Below are 19,435 nucleotides of genomic sequence, written 5' to 3'. Positions count from 1 at the left end.
CAAACCAACGTTTGTAAAATTCTCACAAAAGCTCAATCTTAAACAACGCCTGCTGGGTATCAATAATCAATTGCCTGCTTATTAACGAATCATATCATCAGGTGATGCTGGTCTACCGCCAAACAAAGCGGACCCTTTACAATTTTTGATCAAACACAGTGTGCGGGTATTCTTCAACCTTACTTAATACTTCTTGCTATAATCATACATACTCGTAATAAAAAGTGTAGAATATCAGCTGACGTTAAACTTGCCAAGACCTGTTGCCGGCCATAAAAATGTACGAGTAGTACGTTAGCGTAATAGTTAAGGTAACAGGATTGAGCGGTTTGGACGGAAGTATAACTAGATGATTTTACGATAAGGATGGTAGAATTGACTTGTGTTTGTGCTTTTTTAGAGCTTTAGAGCCGAGCTCGGTTGTTTACTTGTCCGGACACTATCGAGGCACAAGGATGGGCTAGCCGCAAATAAGTGAAGGGGTCTATGGGAAAATAGATTACTTCAACGGAATGACAGGACTATGAAATCAAGATTCGTTCGTTGGATATGTAGGATAATAGCTTAATACAATGGAGTAATAATAATGACAAGGAAAACAGAAATGGTGTAGCCGAATAGTCATTATGTGTTAATATAATTATGTGTTACTAATAGAGTTTAAGGAGGTAAAGTTCTCGATCAGCAGTCAAGCCACAGTACATGTTAGGAAACTAGGTGTAAAATGGTCAGATCAATCAACGACTAAGCTCAGTCTAATCCGCTGTTAAAGGTAGTATTTATTTGAAACGAATTGGGTTATTTCAATACCGATACGTGGCAGTGGGATAGCACAGGTGTAAAACTACTAGAGGTACAAGAGTCAAGTACTGTTAAATCAAATTTTTACCAAACATCCGGATACACAATGGGAAACAATTTTATATTAACTGTATACGGCGTTGCCTCTCTAATCTTCACAGTCGATCCCGAATGAAACTTTCCAAAATTAACTACAAATGCAACTAAGACAGATTTTTTCCATAAGGAGGAAATGTTTGTCATTTCACCCTTGGATATATTGATTAAACTAGAATCTCTTCTTCGCTACTTCTTAAATAAGTGTTTAGAATGTTATGCTCGCTTTGATATGATTGCACCAGTCTCTTTATGTTTCTAGTTTTAGGTCCGTTATTACCATTAGGCCTGCACTCCATCAGACAGACAGACAGACAGATGGACGGACAGACGGACGGACGGCTGGTTGGCACCCAGTCATCGCGAAACGAAGTCAGTCTTACGTTATTCACTAAGCTATCACGGGGACTTTTATTATTATTATTATTAAAAATTAGTATTAATATTTTCTATATTAATTCATAATTAAGTAAAACCAAACCGAATTCCCTCGGTTTGCGCGCGACAACAGCTGTAAAATCTTGAACAATGAGGAACAATGTTGTCAAGCTAGGTTAGTTTATCATGACGAATACGACTCAAGGAGTTTGCCTTTGGGACCAGTCTCATTATTCTCCCACTAGGGCCCCACTTGGTTAAGTAGTATAGTAAAAATCTTAGTTATTTTTTGCGGTATATGCTACAACCCTTCTCTGTTAACTCTGTTGAATTCAACTATACTTATTAGATCAAATATGGTCATTGTCGAATCTAGGTAAAAATCATCCTTATCTGCTGGTATTTGATATACGTATGACTGTAGTGGGGTCATCAAGCAGTATAGATTTATCCTATCAACTTCTGTTTTATAGTTGCTGCAACTTAAAAAATTTCGAACGCTTCTTTAGCGTCTGAGTCGTGCTCGAGAACTTGGCAGGCAACCGAACTGCTGTAGTCCTTGAGAGATTAAATTTATAGTATACGTGGAAGTTACCTGCTGAACTGTGGTCGTGCTTCCTATAAATGGAGCCATAGAATATGCTGGCATTTCATGCGTCAGTGGTCGATACAAGGGTATAGGTGCAGAAACGTGTGCATAAACTTGTACGAGCGGTGCGAAGACAAGATCGTATTTTTGCTGGAAATCTTAAGCAAACATGGAGAGGAGCTTTACATATGCTGTAAGTCTGCGCTCGATTCTAGGTTAATTTACGTAAAAATCGTGTGCTGTTTACTTTCAACTAATTAGGTGTTGCTTTTAGTTTGGACGCTGTCGTCTTACAAAGGTCTTCGTAATACCCATATGTGTCTGGTAATCTAAATGTCTCAACTCTGTTATACTTTGAACATGAAGCCTCTTCAGCTCGCCTGCCCCTGTTACAGACGTATCATAAAGTGCGGGCTGCGTATCTTTAATGCCTTCAGTAGGACCTATTTTGGGTTACTTAGGTTTCTGATTCAGTTGTTTCTTAGTAAAAGACACTTTTGAGAAGTTTAAGAATGAGGTGATTAAAATCTACGCTACAGAATATCGTAACTGTAAGGCTAAAATAGGCACGAGGCGATTTGTCGTGAGCACAGTAGAGAAATAGTTGTAGATTCGCGTTGAGAGTGAAGCCTTACAGGTTCTAGTACAAACACTCACTCATTGCCTTCAATTCTCATACATAATGACCATGCCAAACTACACAATTCAAACTGAAATGTTTATATAGAATTTTATCCCACTAACAAATTGTTTCTTACGTGTTATTGATAGATGCTGGTTTGCGCAATTTTTACGCTGATAGCTCAAATGATTGGTGCGGATAGTGGCCTACAAGTAGGACGTGAAGGTAAGCAGTTACGATTTTAGTATTCAGAAGTATTAAGAAAAGAATAGGCTTACTTATAGCCTCGCCGTAAACTACTACCTCATACTGTACCTCCCCATACAGCTAGCCCTTTACATCTATAATAATATCAAACCTAGGCTTGGTCGGGTATCTTCCTCCTCCTCCTCCTCCACAGTAGGCTGTATAGGTCTGATTTCATAGACTGGGCTACCCAGAAGGGCAAACTCAAAATTTAAGAGTTTGTGAAAAATTAACCGTACTTTATTCACACCGAAAACGAAAAGGTATTTAATAAACGAGCAAGGATATAATAAACGAATAAGGACATGAAACGATCAAGAAGAGCACATGAGGGTCTTATGGCGAAAAATATATCAAAACGCAGGCATATAATAGTCAATTATTAAAATACAATTATATAATTGTATTTTTCATTGTACGCGCAGTGACAGGTAGACATTCAGGCGTGACTGGCGATAAACGGTGAGTTCCATATTATTCTAATTGCAACTTCTGAAGGGTTAATTATTATAAACTGCATTGATACTTCATTATTTGCACTTACTGAAAGCATACAGAAACCTTCCTCCAAAAAAAATTCCATCTATAATATAATAAAAATTGTTAATCACAATTATCACTTACAATTTATCAATTATTATTTATTATCAATTACAACAAGTTTTTTTACTTATAAAAACATAAAAAATAGAGCTATAAAAGAGTTATAAAAATAGAGCAAAACTAGCTCCCTGCGGATGTTTCATTCCGGCGATTATCCCTGAACATAAAAGCATCGTCTCTGATAGCGCTAATTATTTTCTAACCAAGAAAGAAAGAAAGGGAACAATATCTAAATCACGATCAGTTAATAAAATCCGAAATCTTGCGATTACCTACAGGGATGACACAGTGACTGCAAGTGGATATGCAGCGACCGTTATACCAATACAACGTATAGTAAAAGTCCATTTAAATTCTATATCATATATATATATGTATTTACAAATACAGATTGACAAGAGACTCGCGTGCCACTCTGTGTGTGGGTGTGTGTGTGTGTGTGTGTATGTATGTGTGTATGTGGGTGTGTGGGTGTGTGTGTGTGTGTGTGTGTGCGTGTGTGCATGTATATAAGTTGACACTGAAAGAAGGTACACGATTTAACTACAATTTTGTATTAATCAAAGTAATAGCATTAGCACTATAGGCACATCACAGTTTTGCCAAAACGGACTCTGTGCGTAATGTAATGCCGAAGACTAATCAAGGACTTACCTTTGTGAACAAGAACGATGTCCAGATCACTCCAAATTGGCAAGTTTTTGTAGTGTTTGGAACGATTCAAAGTCCAGCGGATGTTTCAAAAATGCAATGGGAAAACAAAAGTGTGCACCAAATTTTGTCTTAAGGACAAGATTGCAAATGCTCAAGTGGCTGCAGTGACCTTCCAGGATGAAACTATGACAAAAACTAAATTTGCAAATAGTTAAAACGATCTTACGCCTCATGGGAGTTCATTAACGATCGTCATTTTATTTAAGCGCTAATCATGATTTCTTCAATGTGAAGATTTGGCTTTATTCTAAGATATTTATTAGAGCTACTTAATCATTTTCAGATTCATATTGGCGTTAGCAATTCCCCCCGTGTCCAGCAAGCGACAGGTATCGCTCCCATTTTTTTAGCGAGCAAATATGACTTTTTTTTAATTGTAACCACGTAATTTATGCATTGCCCTTATTAATCATCTTATGCCCTCAACAAGCGCTGACCCTGCAAATGAGTTGCTTCCTTCAGGCTCCCGAAAGAGGTGATCATCTGCGGATTTTTGGATAGTCTCATGGAAAGTATTGCACGATGCCTAAATATTAGCTCAAACTGAGCCTTGGTTAGAGTTACCCTACGCATAGGATTGGTGGTGAAGGCGATACTTGGAAAAGCGCCGACAGCAATGGTTAATGGAAACGCGACCGGTCGCTGTAGTGTAAAATCCTCTGGGTAGCGCAACAATCAAATACCAAGTGAAAAACCACTTTGCGTCGCCAATGGCAGATGAGCTTATCTATACATAAATATCCTGAGGAAACGTCAAGACCACGGTTCTTAAGATATCGCTGGTCAGGTCAACACGTACAAATTAGGTACAGTAATTTACGAATACGAAGATGAACAGGGCTGCAAAATTTGAACCCAGGAAGTCGCGGCCTATCATGCTTGCCTTCCGTCCGACGCAAACACGCAGCATAGTTTCGTGCAAAATCGCTCTTTCGCAACATGGCAGGCTTGAAATAGAATATCTCAGCTATTTGTTGATATTTCCTTGAAACCCCAAGGTGTGCTTATGTTGTTGCTTTCGTTGAAACGCACAGAGCCAACGGGATGACTTAACCAATATGCTCATTCTTCCGGTGATATAAAGCTCTGTCTCTGAGTACAGTGAAATCGTGAGGTTTCCCTGTGAGCGCGCCTCCAACCTACCAGGGAAAACTTGTATTTTTGTAATTATTTTTGTCATTGCTATTGATTCACCGTAGCACTGATGAATCACAACGGCTTAATCCTACACAGCCAACAAGGGTTTCTGAATCCCACAGTGGAGACACTTTAACCCCTTCAGTAAAACCCGTAGGAACTGGCAATATGTTTTGGATTCACTGCTAAAGCAACACCTGTTCTCGGCCCTGAAAGGGTACGCTATCTTTATTTGAATTGGTAGAAGTCAGCTTGTCGATAGCTACTAGCTAATAAGTCTTTGTTGTATATTTGGGGTTATAGTAGTGCAGTACTTCAACATGTGCTAAGCAACTCAACGGAAACGCGCGCTAAGTATAAATGCAATCGAAGGACTATCCTGATGACGTCCTACTGTGAGCACAACCGGACTGGATTCTTTGGTGTTGCTTTCGCAAACTTCCTGAGAATGATACCTTTCTTACAAAGGTTTTTCCTCGATTGAATACCATGTGAAGGTCCGCTGTCCTCGGCGGACAGCATAGTCCGAACAGCAAGACATCGTCCCACCGTTGTGTCCGAGTGTAAGCCACGATGGATGCCGATTCGTTCCTGAATGAATGTTTGAGAGACCCATGTCGTCGAACTGCTGACACTTGCCGGTTGCGTCATGCTGCAAGAGAACTACGTTAATTTCTCCGTGAACGCTTGCAGGACTCGTCATCCCTTTACCTCGGGTTCCGAATGATGCTCAGATTGCTTGGCCACTGGCTGCATTCCGTTGGCTTATCTTTCACTAACTTGTAGCTATTCTAAGATTTCCACAGAATAATTTTTGACGAAATTTCTGTGACCGTAAAGCCAGTTACTGGCATTTTCAGTTTGGAGTCAATTAAATTTAAAAACCATGATAACAGCTTTGAGGGACTGCTAAAAAAGGTTCATCAGGTACGTATGAACAAAACCAATGTTCACAATATACAAATCTACGCCAAGGGGAGCTAATTTTTATTTAGGATCAACATTGGAAAGCTAAAAAAAAATCAAGGCGATACGCTAAGTGATTTCTAGAAATTTTCGTGGCAGTATTAGCTGTCGGTTGTTAGTGCTCACCGCGTTTGACTTTCATTATCACGTTCGCAATCTTTTGTAGGGGCTCTGTGCATGGTTTCAGCTCTGGACTTAGTTTTGGAGCATCACTTGGCGGGGGTTTCGGAGGATTCCGTGGCAGCGAAGTACCAGAAGTCGGTGCCGAAGGTTACGCTAGGCGAGCAAGCGTAGGCACCGAAAAATATGAAAAAGCGTCATCAACAAGTGCAGGATATCAGTCGGTTTCAATCACGCAATCGGGATAGTATTTTCCTCGAAAGGATTGAATAAATCTAAAAAGAAATGTATTGCGACAACAGTAGTGCGTCTGATGCGTAGCTTACTATGGTTCAATGCGCTGTCATTTGCTCCGTCTGCTGGCTAAAAACTTTCTGACCTCTTTCTACTCGTAAGTAAAGAGAATTGCACCAAGCTCTAATTTGCGATATAGATGAATGAACATAGAGCTCTCACTTTAACCAATTAACTGAAGCATCGCTTCATACCGTCTATGTTCTAGTTGATGTGCGTACGGTTCTGTAGAAGTTAAGCTTTTCTTAACTTAATAAAAGAACTCTTAAATCTGGCGATGCAACTATGTCGGAGGTCTATGTATTGCCATTCGGTTAGTGGTCGTATCATACAAGACTAAACCGATCCTTCGTTTTTCTTATGTCGTGTTTTTATTATATTGGAGCCCAGCTAACTATTAAATACGGTTTTTGATAAAATATATAGATATGAAATCGGTGTAATAAGTTTGCTTAAGCCAACAGCAAAAATCGTTGTCCATCATTGAGTCCTGTTCGTTAGAGGGCAATTCTGATGCTTCTTACACATATGTAGCTTTACGTGTATTGGTCGTAGTTGATTAATTGGATAAAAGTTATTCGAATGAGAACGGGCCTTAGGCACAAATGTCAAATATTCAGCCGCTGACAAATCAATATTAAACTAGTATGAGGTAGAGCTCACGGCCTTGAATTATGCAAGCTCGTCAGTAATACAGAGCACAGTTCAGGGCAATATGACGAATCTTATTGATGCTATAAAGAGAGCGAAAAGAAATTAGGCAAGTTGCTGGCATTTTTTTTTAATATTAAAAATACATCTTTCTAGAGTTGAAAGCTCTCACGAAATCTTCTCTGAACTCTAAATCTTTAGAACGCGTAAGCTTTCACAGACTCACTATGTTGTTGAACGTTACATATGAAATCTGATTACATAATTAGCAAAATGATGAGCCTAGAGAGCAAAAAGTTTTTTTTAGGGAAAGTCTTGGTTTTTCTTCATAACTATGTTGTAAATATGGGGAAATAAATTGCACTTCATCTCAGACTCATGACAATGACCGGCTATAAATAAGATTATCTACGAACACAGGTAGGCACTCACTATGTTAGAGATTGCTTGCCCTAAAACCAAACACAGCAGCAGCGAAAACGCTCCGCAGGCCAGAGCTTGCAGGCTGCTGAATCACCTGTAACAGACACCATCAGAACTGACTTGGTCAGAGGCAGCAAGTAGGCCTTTCGGACAATCCCAGATGTATGATGTCACCATTGTACCAGAGTGTTATACACGTATCAGAAAAGTGCTAAAAATTCTAGGTGGAAAGGCTAAAGCAAATACTCTACAAGGCGCAAAATTTGTTTATACATTAAAAGATAACAATTAATGATCGACGTTGTGTTTTACCATTGGAAAGCTTTGTATCTACATAGCTAGCAAAAAACTAGTTTCTCAAGAAAATGCTTCTTTTCCTGCAGCGAAGATTAAGTCGGAATGAATTTTTCTGAGGTAGTAAAAGAGCTCTTGTTGACTCAAGGGAAGGATTACTTGAACTTGACTATAGATATGACAATAGTCACTTCAAGCACTTACTGTGACAACATTCTACCTGTAAGCTGTTTAAATAATTCCGTTTAAATTTTTGCACACGAGAAACGTTGGTTACAATACTGGAAGGTAAGAGCCTGTTTCGTTGGCCTCAATAAACAACGATCGCTTGATCTTAACGCAGCCGCTTTTAGATCGCCCGTCATAACAGAAAATAATTTTAATTGTTAAAAACCTGTTATGGTGATATTTTCGGATCTCCTATTACCATATAATTCTACTGATAACCTCAGATAGATTTCGTAATGAAAGCGTATGGCGTCTGCTACGTATAACACGGTTACAGAATGACTATACTTACTCGGAAAAAGTAATCTGTAAAAATTGAGATCGCACTGTTCCATAAACCCCAGCTTCCAATATTAAAACGAGTATTACTATTTCGCAGTTTTATTGGTTTCGCCCTAAAAAATTTTGGAAAACTGGTATTTTGAAACTGCCCATGTACAGCTTTCGCCAAACAGTTTCAATACAGTCATGCGTGCTGTGGCTTTGGCCGCTAAACCTTCGAACGAATAGTCAGAGGTTGTTGGTTCAAACCACGCTACTAACGTGCACTACACGACACGTGTAAATAAATAATAATAAATAAAAAAGATCTAGCTATTTATTTTCATTACGTAAACTTGTACGGAAGACATAAAACAATGCAGAGTTCCACGACGCTATGTGAATCGCAAAGAGTGTTCTAAAGGATCCGGTTAAGGTCGCACCAGAATGACCTAAAGTCTCAGTGTGAGTCCCAATTGGCTTTGACCAAAGTTATGCTAGGGACAATCAATCTGCCAAAAATGTAGGGTTAGCATGAAGAAATTTCATAGCGTTCCTTCCACTTTGTTGGTCTTTTAGACACTTTGCATTGCGATAAGCAATTGACTTATTATTGTTCGTTCAGATTGTTTGAACGACAAAAACAAATGGCTTAGAGTATTGTGATATTATGCAAAGCATAGGACGTCTAGTGAAGCTTACGTATTAGAGAGTGGATTGTATCCGTAACTTCATTGCTTGCTTCAAGCATCAGTTATCGCTGTTTTTGTCTATCACTTGTTCGCAGTTGTCATATTCCAAAAAACCGTACACAATATATTTTTTTGCATTGGACGAGTATAAGGAGAGTAAGAATCACAGTTTACTGAGTACCCTAACAATATCACATTTATCGTGATTAGATTTGTAGAACAGCGTATAAGAACCAGCTTGGTCGGTGTACAAGCCTTAAACGTGTTGCATTTTCAATGTTCCCATTTAAAGCGATACATTTCTTTATCAACTATAAATTCTTTGAAACACGCAATGAGCATTCCAAGCCTAGAAATAATTCGAATTTCACCATCATATATTTACTATATTCTTCTGCTACTTATTTTGAGAATGTTTCTGATTGTAGCCTTATTTGATATTTTTATTTCACAGACAATGGGTAATGCAGACGCTGTAATCTTTACCGCATTTCAGTCGGCGCAACTTTCTATTAAACGCAACCCTCGAGCCCCATTCTCAAACGTTCCCCATGATATTCTTCCGCGTGATATCATAACGCTATACACTGTAGTTAAAACCTTGGGATAAAGTGGGTATGTACTTAAACAGACCGGAACTCTGGCACGTTCAAAAGGTGAGGTATAAGCAAAACGACTGTAAGAAAAACACTTCATCATATTTGTGCTATAGCTGGCGATAGTCGGTCAGCAGAAATCGCCATACTATAAGCAGCCATATTATAATAATGTCGTATGAGCTCAACTGTTCCTCACCCGTGATGGGGGGAGGCTCAGGTAAAGTCTTTTATGTCAATTCTTGTAGCGTCCAGACATCGAACTCCTTTTTGTATCTATGTGTCTCCAAATAATTTAAAACTGTTTAACGGTAAATGTTTAGTCTCTTGAAAATGCCTTAGCTACTCACGTGCCGGTTTGACGAAACTTGCACGACTATAGCTTCAATAACTTTTTTTGGTACTTAGTCGACCGCTACGAAAAGCATATTTAGCATCGAAATTTCTAGAACGAAGGCGACAGAACCATCGTAGGCACGTTTCATGCAATTGCGCATTTTCATCATAAAAAGCGCAAATGTCTTCATGAGACTGGGCGGAATGTATGCCTTTGTTGCATTATAACTGTAAAAGATGGCATTTTAGTTTCAAACCCTTACTTGTCTTCATAACGTCTTATCTTAATCCTAACTACTGCTAAATCTCAGCTTTGAAATGATGCTAACTCCCTGCCGCGACTTGTATTACTTGAGATATATGACTGAAAAGTCATATAGTTAGAAAAGCTGTCGATATTTTTGTTGAGAACCTATATATAGCATATATATGTATATACAAACGGATAAGCCTCTAACCCTTTATTTCTTATTCTCTTCTGCCTTGGCCTAGCCAACATTATGTTGCGTAAAATACAACGAGTAGTAACATTTCAAAACGATTGTATTCGCATCCTTCAATCTTCAAACGATTACAAAAGTAACTCACTATTTACGCATTGTACATACTGCACTCTTCCTTTTACTTAGAATGCAGTTATAAATACTTATTATTATATCTTATGCCGTTATAAACACCTCAAGATATCGATGGTCCATCAGGGAAACGTAACCGACTTTATTTTTTTATGAACCGGGTAGACGTCAGCTATTTTCACTTGGCTCACTTTCAATAAATGCCTCTTGGTCTAACGTTTCCGGATCTACCTCATCCAGTATCTCTTGTTTGATTTCCTAAAAATGATGAATAAATAGCTTAATTGACGTATGCTAGATCCATATAGGTCTTCCTGGATTTGGCATCTAAGTATTATCGATTGCTAGGTGCCTAAACCACCATTTTCGGAATTGTACAATAACTATTTCGAAAAAAAAAGCATCCCATTAAGCTGTCGTAGTAGTAATATAACTATGGGAACCAACACAGAATTATCAATTTTGCTTAATTACGCCAGTCTATTTTATAGCACTGACAGTCACCTTACACTGTGGTTAGGTATAATTCAGCACTGAGACTCTGATTCTCGCTTTCTCGCTAAATGAAGAATTCTGAATGATTCATGGTCACAACTATTTGAATATTTTTTAGATAACTTTACATCAAATGAAAACGTATACTTTGCAGTTAATAAAACTTTGGAGGTGTCCACAGTTGAACCATAACATGAAAAATGTTTTTATTTATAATAAAATAATACTAGTTACAATTACTTTACTACGAAAGCAGTCTATACGGGGCAATTACTGGCTAATTCGCGCTTTTCCATATTATAAAACTTGAACTTCTTAAATTGGTGATAGCAGTTATTTCTACCTCTTTCGGACTTTTCCATATTCAAATCTCGCTGTAATATGTAGAACGCAGAAGTTTTACTTATCCCAAGGGCCTTTGCTATGGCATTAGCTCCAATTTGAGGATTTATCTGCACCATTTTGCGCACAGCTTTTACATTAGTTTCATCTGAAACTGTTCTTGGCCGACCTGCCCGCGCTCCATCCCTAGTGCTAGTACGACCCAACCTAAAATCAGACATCCAGCGGTGAATTGTTGACGACGAGAGAGAAAAGGTACCCAATGTTGAATCCAATTCCACTTTTATATCTGTTGCCCGAAAACCTTTCAAGTAGAAATATTTAATCACGCAGCGAATTTCTTCTTTCTCCATTTCAAACACACTATTATTTGTAGGCCCGCCTTGTTTAGCTGTGAAGTTCACAATAAGTGACCAATTGACTCGAAATTTCAACCATTTCAATTCGAAATTTCAAGCATACAATAATGATAAAATGTCATCAAAGCATAATGATAGGCCAGTGGCGCCATCCGTAAATGACCCCCCGGGACTTTTTGAACCGCTTTGTCTTATTGAATTCGCTTTATCTCAGAATTGTCTTATATGAGAAAGAAAAATTCCCGCATACACGTTTTGATTGAATGTTTACCTTGGCTTGCCGCTCAAGCTGAAATTTTTAGTTTTGAAGCGCTTAAATCAGAACTCGCAAGTCGTGTCGCTTACTGCAGCTTCGCAAACAATTCTCTTTGTTTCTACAGCATTTTTTCCAGCACGAAAGTGATGAAAAAGACAATGCAGAATATGCATCTTCTCGTACTCATGACTAAACGCGCCCAGTAACCACTTCGAATAACTCTAACAGCGCAATGAAAACAACAGGCAGTCATCCTGTGAAGCTTCAGCTATATACGACGAGCCAACAGATGACGCTAGCGCCGTCTGTCGGTTTCAACGGGAACTTGTTTTCAATCTAATATTTGTCGTCATCTATCTTTTTTGTTATGAACAACATAAGATACTTGATCAAATTTAGCGAACTCATCGTATAATTCGAGTTTGCCATCAGTACATAACAAGTATGCCAAATGGAAATGTTCATGAAATAACGACCGCACCTATAAGTAGATTATCTAATATATGCAGACTGGCGCAAAAAGAGCCGATTGTCAAAATACTGCACGATGAATTAAAGCCCATTTTATTCTCCCAACTTGATTGTTTCTTCGAAATCAGCTTATCATAGACAGTACGAAGAGGAAAGATAATAAGTGGATCAGATCCTTTCCATATTCTGGTCGCAGCGAACCACTACTGTGTGTCTAAACTACAGTGTCTTTCGTTTCTAACGTAATGCTCAATGGCTCCAGTATCGGATATAAAACATGCAAAAGCCTGTGTGTCCTTGTTTACGAATATATCATTCAATAGGTACATAAACGTTTCCAGTTTTGCATCTGGATAAGACAGCTGGCTTCTTAGCATAAACCGAAATGTGTCTACATATAGTCCTAAATACTTTAATTTGTTTTTTCTTCTATATAAATGTGGGCTTTGTCTTATGGGTCACTAGGTTATCGCGATTATCAACCATATCATCACGATTATGGTAACAGGTGCAATGTTATTTTAGTTCTCAGTCCAGTCACCTACTGTCGCTACAAAACAATATATGACAGAGTCACAGAAAGTACGCTTTCAACCGAAATGTTTTAAATAGCTGGTTCAGTGTTTATAAATACCCTCGGTTATGCGGCACGTTAAAGCTTATAAAAATTGTAAGTTTTTGAATTTATATGGATTTTTTGAAAATTACGTATATAATAAATTAACCGATGACATTATTGGTGGTTCTACCGACCAAACATTTTAGGAATAAAGTTGTACCATACGCAGCTACCGTTACAGTTGATAGCAAGCCTAATATGGATTACTGCCATGTCATTTACTAATCCGAGGCAGGTAGGTGTGGTTTAATTTTACTGCAGTGATTTGCTCGCTCATTTTACGCTTAGCGAAAATCAAATCTAGAATTAACAATCTATTTGGAAGAGAAAAATCTGAATTAATAGAAACATGTATGAAGTAATCCTTAAAAAAAAAACTAGTCTAAAAGTGATTTAGCTAATTTACATATATCCGAGTAAGCGCATCCAAAAGAACATTTAAAGGGCTTCGTGAACTCCTCCTTATGTGAATAAGCTGTCGCTTATAGCACTTAAGGGCACAGTTCATAAGCACGCGTTTCATAAGCAAAATGCCTTTAAAATTTAAACACAGGTTGTTTGCCAATGGAAAGGTAGTTAGCTCTAATTTAACCGAGGTCATTGTGTGCTTTATGTGTAGATACTACGAAGTTATTTGCCAGGACTAAATTTTCGAAAAAGCTGATTGACCTTCAACTTGAATCTAGTCCTCCCGCACACAGTGAGTTCCCAATTAAAGACATTCGTTTAAACTTTCGCGCCAGTCGGTTCGCTTCACGAGGAAAGGCTCTTGAAGAGAGCAAAATGGCTTGTAGGCATGCATTCACAATCAATTCATTACCAGCCATTATTAACCCTGAATATATTCGATTCGAATGGAAAATGGAATTTCAGAAGGATCATTTGCATCATATAGCATTTTTTGGCGTAAAAGAAAAGCATAGCATAGACCATCGATATTATATCCAGAATACATGGACCCTCCACAATTACTAAACCCAACGTTCAGAGATGGTCCGCGCATTTTAAAAAAAAAAGTGTTTCATCGGGAACAATTAGGCACGCGCTGCTCCCATTTAGAGGAACAAAAAAATTGGCAGCACATAATGGGTTCTTTTTTGGTGGGTCATTCAGTCAGACACTTGGGGAACAAATGGAGCTGAAATTAGATGCGCCTACAAAAAACGTTCCTATGGGCGCTGAGAGAAGCGACAATTATATAATTACATACCTTTAAACAGGTTGAACCTCTTCTCTGAACTGTTAGACTAAAATGTCTACTTATCGCTGATTTATAAAAGCCCATTTATTTCAATATGTGCTAAAATGTATCATATGATTGTTATTATGATAATCAATTTACATACAAAATTCTTAGATCTCAATGAATTGTGACGTTAGAAAATTCAGAGAAATGTAACAAAATAATACCATTAATCAATTTTGCGCCTCTGCCGTAAAGTTAAATACACTTGATCTGGTGGCATAAATAGTGAACGGAATTGGAGAACGAGGAGTAATACCAGCCAGTAACAATGGCTGTAGCTTATTATTCATTAACAAACATTAGGAAAATATTAGAAAGATATCATCTAACATATTAACTAAAGCTAATACATGAATATTAGGCGGTCCGATAGCCTGCAGTACAGCAACGCTCACATTAGTTTGCCAGTAAAGTGCGTCCGTTTATTCGTTGCAATACTTTACCCATCAAAGGAGAAAGGGTTCTGGGTAGGAGAGGGGCGTTTTCTCCACACACATTAACATTGCCTTTATTATTATCTAACTACCAGAGAATTTAGTCTGCTTCACAAAAAGCAGAGTTCCAGAACAAAGATTTTTAACTGGCCCAAAGGAAAAAGTGTGGCGGACTGTGTTGGTACTACATGGTAAACCGTTTAACTGAAAGCTATTCTTGGCGAAAAGCCCGTCGCGTCAGATATGCGTTTATCCGCTATTACTGAAAGTAAAGAAAGCACTTGTTCGAGGCAGAACGTAAATAGCCGGCAAGCATGGCGAAGGCAGAAAATTCGTCTCTAGAATATGAGCAAGAATTAACAGTTGTAATATCTCTCCGAGCCGGACGGAGCCCCGAGGACATTATAGACTTTCTTGGCTACCCTGAAGCGGCCGTTAATGCCATTGCAAATCAGTACGCTGCAGCTACCGCGGCAGATGCATTCAGTACATTGAAACAGAAGGTCGCCATCAGAAAGAAAACCTTGCAAATGTGCAAAAAGGTGCATTTTTTCCTTCTAATTACTGAGTCGTCTTAGGCAATCAACAAAATGCATTAATGGGAGTTTATTATTCTGTAAGCCATCGATTCATAAAAGCTCGAACTTTGAACTTTGGTTCTTTGTAACATCTGGTTTATGACAGGTAAACAATGTTAAGAATTAATTAGGCGGTAAATGTAAAGTAGGATTCAGTTAGTTCCAGCAAAAAAAAAAACTAGAAAATACGAACAAAGTGTCATGGACTGAGGATAATTGCTGACTGTATGCTGATATTTCATAACCTATGGCACATTAATGGTACGGTACGTCAATAAAGTACCAAAAGAGCGGATAAGTTGCATGAGTGAGTAACAGCATGAAGGTGCTGTTACTCGTTAAATATGTACTGATGACATAATTGTACATATGTGGAGCAATCATCGTGGAAATTTCAGTCATGGTAGTTGTTTAATACTCATTTGTGTCAACTAACGTTAGAAGTCCTGAGAAGATGAAAAAATTAGAGTGTTGAGGTGTCATTGAATTCTTGCATTCGAAAGGCCTTACGCCCACTTAAATGAAAACTGCGATAGACACTGTTTACAGGGAATCTGCGTCAACTTTGAACAACTGAACTTAAAGGTGGCTCTAGGAGCTTGGTTGACGATAAACGTATGGGACAACCAGAAACTACAACCACCATCGATAACATCAAAAAATTTCACCGATGATGATTGTCGAATGAAGGTTAGGAAAGTAGCAGAGGCTGTGGGCATTTAGCGTTTGTCACACGTAATTCTAACTAACTACACAAGGGCACATTTTTTATTTCTCAATATGTAATATGTTAATACAATCTAATATATTAACGACGTTACATTGGCCCTCTAGTCTAAAGCCCGGAAGGTTTTTGTACCACCTGTAAACGATTCCTCCAGCTCAGAAGTAAAGGAGTTCTTACAAGAGTCTTCCGATCAATATAAACGAAGCCATCCGCACAATAGCACTGAGTACAGCTCCAGGAGGAAGTCAGACCCCAGGCTGCCAGATGTAAGACATCGGAAGGTACCTCGCCAAGAGCAGCAAGGCTCATCAACAATGGCAGTATCTAGCGAGCAATTGCCGATTCCGTCAGTTACGGTCGCAAACTCTGCAAGACGTGATCAGTCGTACTCAAAAGCCAACAGGATCAGAATCCTTAACCGGCGTCGCTCACAACCACCATCATCAACTGTCGGAACAAGTCTTGACTATTTTGGAGCCTCGGACACACAGAACGCCGAACTCGAATCAGCGATAAAAGATGAAATTAAAGAAGAAGTTGTTGATCCAGAGAATGGCAACCAACAATTCGTTATGGCCACCGAACATGAACAACAGGTAAATGTCTGAAAAACGTTTAGGTCTATTATACTAGTTAAATCCGCATTTATGTCAAGAAAAAATTCATTAATTCTTTTGTAATCTGATTAAAATGTGCGTAGTATCTAAATAATGGCTAATACCTGTTGATATTTATGTATATTCAGATATTATACCTACGGGAGGTTCAATCGGAAGTTAATTATTTCAAGTTTTTCGTATTTTACACCCATTACTTAAGCTGTTACTCAGCACTTGAGACAGAGAAATTAGTTATTCGAGTAACCACCAAGCCACCATTTACATTTCCAATGTGCCATCCAGGATAAATAAATAAATAAACAAAAAACTCTATCAATATAACACTTCCAGGTAATTTGTAATGGCGCGGAAAGTTGGCGGGGGAACGGGTTACCAGATTTCGTGTTGTCACATATTAAACAAGTTAGTTCTTATTCTGCCTTATTTGCATTCCATCCAGTTGTGTCTCTGTAATAATTGTAAGTCAGATAAGATTTTATAAGGTTAAATATGCATACGTAGTTCTAGTTTGTTGTCACTTGACAAATGTGATATTGTCAGTCATAGGGCAAGATTATTAGTGTTATCATTGTGTTATGCACAATTCAATCTGAGCTGTTCTAGCTAATACCGCTTTCGATTTCTGCGCTCTGTAGAAGAATATTAAGTGTAATGATAATGGATTTTAAAGCCAATATTATGTCCTATGTTTTATAGATTAATTAAAAATTTTTCATCTAACTTCTCTAATACCGGTCCCTTCATATCTCAAATTTTTTAAAGGATGTGGTGTGCTTGACCAATACTGGATCGAAACGTATTCACCAGGAAACTTCTGCAATGCAGATTCATATGTTTATCTGTTTTCTTTTTCGTTTCGACCTCTTTTCGTGAGAAAAAATTTTAAATACTTTACCTTTTGCCTTTTTTTTACTTCCCATATAACCATAATGTAACGATTCGTGTTAAATTAGCCATAAATTCTCAATACGTTTCTTGAAACCTTGAACATTTTCAGAAACTTTCAAAGTGTAGAGGTTTTTAGAATTTTTCATGTTTTTAAACAAATATAAGAGATTTAATTGGAGTTTACTGTAATAGTATTATTCAAAAAGTAAATGATAGTCCAAAAAATGTAAATTATTTTTTAATGAAAAGGAAAACTTGCGATAAATGCAGCTATATGGGACAAGCAGAAACTGCTATCACCACCGACAACATCAAAAGATGTGTTAGGAAACATATGGATATGCACTGATGATGATTTTGCTCTTGGGTTGGGCGTCGAGAAAGCTACTGAATGCAGCTGTAGTAAAAGTTCTATAACAAATACTTTTCGAGATAGTTGTCATCAAGCAATGGCCAAAGGTACCAAAAAAATTGCATATTAATTTGAAAAATGTCAATTCAGGAAAATAAACGTAAGATCCTTTTTTTTTTTTTAAATACTAAGTATTAAGATATCTGTCGACTCAGATGGGCTTTGGGCTTCTCTTTCCTCAGATCAATTCAAATTTTTGTGGTAATCTCGTAGGAAATCTAACATTATTGGATGAGAAGCATACGGGCAATGTTGCTTGTATAGTTTTTTCACTATACCTGGCCATTGTTAGGATATCTATAATAGCAAAAAGCGAATGAGTAATTGTCCGATATGTATACAATTGCAAAGGAAATCACGTAATATAAAAAATGTAAAATGTAAAACGCCAAAACGTTATACTAGTTTTGGATAAGAAATGAGTGGCATTCGTTACCATTCATAAATAACAGTTATATTTATCGAGTTCAATAACGGAGACGAACAACAAAGAGAACTCAAGTACGCAAGAACAAATGCATTTGTTTTTTAATAACAGAACTCTCAGCAATCACGAGCGGTTATATTGTTTTTTGGCAAACCATTACCAAGTAACGTGTTTTTGACGAACTTTACATTCAGGAACTTTGCGCCAAGAATTCACCAGCTTATTGCCGTAATACTGAAAATTTTGTTCACGAGTCGTGTCATGATATATTGTGAAGCACAAACAGTTTATATTAGAAATCGAATTTTTGAATATTTAATAAATTTCAGGAGATTAAGTCGGAGATACTCGATGAAGTAGCCCCGGAAGCATTTGACGATGGATTAACACATCCAGTTGTCATTAAAACTGAACCTAAAGATAACGATGAAAACCTTTTAGGAATTTAATCGGTTCTTAAAGGTGTTTTATGGTGTTCAATAATCTAAGAGAAAGATGTATTTTTACCTATATTATAACTGAAATAAGAACGCTTGTTAATAGTAATGCATAATATGAATATTTGTTTGAATTGCAAACCTTGACGCAATTTGAGGTATTTTCTGTATATAAATATACTTCGTGCATATATGTTGCCGGATTAATAACCTACATTTATACAAAGACAGACAGTGAAATAAACTATACACCTTGTACTAATTAAAGGATAACTGTAATATCTTATTATAATACTTTATTATTACTGAAAACGCACACAGAAATTAATAGCCATGGATGTACGAATTTTTTATATTGCTTCATTTGTTCGTTCGTAATATCAGAAAAAGTTCTGACACAAATAGTAGATCGACCTACTTGAAGGTTCTTGCTAAGAATATATTAATTTCCGAAATACGGTGACATCATTGAATGTAGCCCATGTTCTGTAGTGAGTGTATA

The 19,435-nt window shown here is 37.6% G+C and overlaps 2 protein-coding genes and 2 long non-coding RNA genes across 6 annotated transcripts; 2 read left to right on the top strand and 2 right to left on the bottom strand.

Annotated features, from left to right (window-relative positions):
• Positions 1-1,900: 1,900 nt before the first annotated feature.
• On the top strand, positions 1,901-6,573 carry LOC111260366 (uncharacterized). The gene is made up of 4 exons (XM_022833071.2): positions 1,901-2,057; positions 2,636-2,711; positions 3,158-3,194; positions 6,319-6,573. The coding sequence occupies exons 1-4, from the start codon at positions 2,034-2,036 to the stop codon at positions 6,518-6,520; spliced, it is 339 nt and encodes a 112-aa protein (XP_022688806.1). The 5' UTR covers positions 1,901-2,033; the 3' UTR covers positions 6,521-6,573.
• On the bottom strand, positions 5,387-6,414 carry LOC111260367 (uncharacterized). The gene is made up of 2 exons (XR_002680302.2): positions 6,279-6,414; positions 5,387-5,838 (listed from the first exon to the last, which is right to left on the bottom strand). It is a non-coding gene; the product is annotated as an uncharacterized LOC111260367 (long non-coding RNA).
• Positions 6,574-10,460: 3,887 nt separating the features above from the next.
• Positions 10,461-12,339, bottom strand: LOC147753509 (uncharacterized). Its single transcript, XR_015311034.1, has 3 exons — positions 12,090-12,339; positions 11,461-11,666; positions 10,461-10,880 (listed from the first exon to the last, which is right to left on the bottom strand). It is a non-coding gene; the product is annotated as an uncharacterized LOC147753509 (long non-coding RNA).
• A 2,617-nt stretch (positions 12,340-14,956) lies between these two features.
• LOC111260362 (uncharacterized) lies at positions 14,957-19,200 on the top strand. Of its 3 annotated transcripts, XM_022833061.2 has the most exons (5): positions 14,964-15,386; positions 15,972-16,112; positions 16,257-16,745; positions 17,100-17,171; positions 18,826-19,200. In XM_022833061.2, exons 1-5 carry the CDS (start codon positions 15,159-15,161, stop codon positions 18,943-18,945), a joined length of 1,050 nt encoding a protein of 349 aa, XP_022688796.1. In that variant the 5' UTR covers positions 14,964-15,158; the 3' UTR covers positions 18,946-19,200. The 3 variants fall into 3 exon arrangements, with proteins under 3 accessions (XP_022688797.1, XP_022688796.1, XP_022688798.1); XM_022833062.2 differs by lacking the exon at positions 17,100-17,171 and having other exon boundaries at positions 14,957-15,386; XM_022833063.2 differs by lacking the exon at positions 15,972-16,112 and having other exon boundaries at positions 14,968-15,386.
• Positions 19,201-19,435: the final 235 nt, after the last annotated feature.

This window comes from Varroa jacobsoni, unplaced genomic scaffold, assembly GCF_002532875.2.
Source record: "Varroa jacobsoni isolate VJ856 unplaced genomic scaffold, vjacob_1.0 scaffold_431, whole genome shotgun sequence".
Lineage (NCBI taxonomy): Eukaryota > Metazoa > Arthropoda > Arachnida > Mesostigmata > Varroidae > Varroa > Varroa jacobsoni.
This window is presented reverse-complemented; position numbering and strand designations above follow the sequence as displayed.

What these genes read in the sequence shown, in the direction of transcription:
- LOC111260366 (XM_022833071.2), top strand. Translation starts at nt 2,034, where the DNA reads ATGGAGAGGAGCTTTACATATGCT. An exon ending in AGAGGAGCTTTACATATGCT is followed by an intron (nt 2,058 to 2,635) that starts GTAAGTCTGCGC and finishes TGTTATTGATAG; the next exon opens with ATGCTGGTTTGCGCAATTTT. An exon ending in CCTACAAGTAGGACGTGAAG is followed by an intron (nt 2,712 to 3,157) that starts GTAAGCAGTTAC and finishes TTGTACGCGCAG; the next exon opens with TGACAGGTAGACATTCAGGC.
- LOC111260362 (XM_022833061.2), top strand. Translation starts at nt 15,159, where the DNA reads ATGGCGAAGGCAGAAAATTCGTCTCTAGAATATGAGCAAGAATTAACA. An exon ending in ATGATGATTGTCGAATGAAG is followed by an intron (nt 16,113 to 16,256) that starts GTTAGGAAAGTA and finishes TTGGCCCTCTAG; the next exon opens with TCTAAAGCCCGGAAGGTTTT. An exon ending in CCACCGAACATGAACAACAG is followed by an intron (nt 16,746 to 17,099) that starts GTAAATGTCTGA and finishes TAACACTTCCAG; the next exon opens with GTAATTTGTAATGGCGCGGA.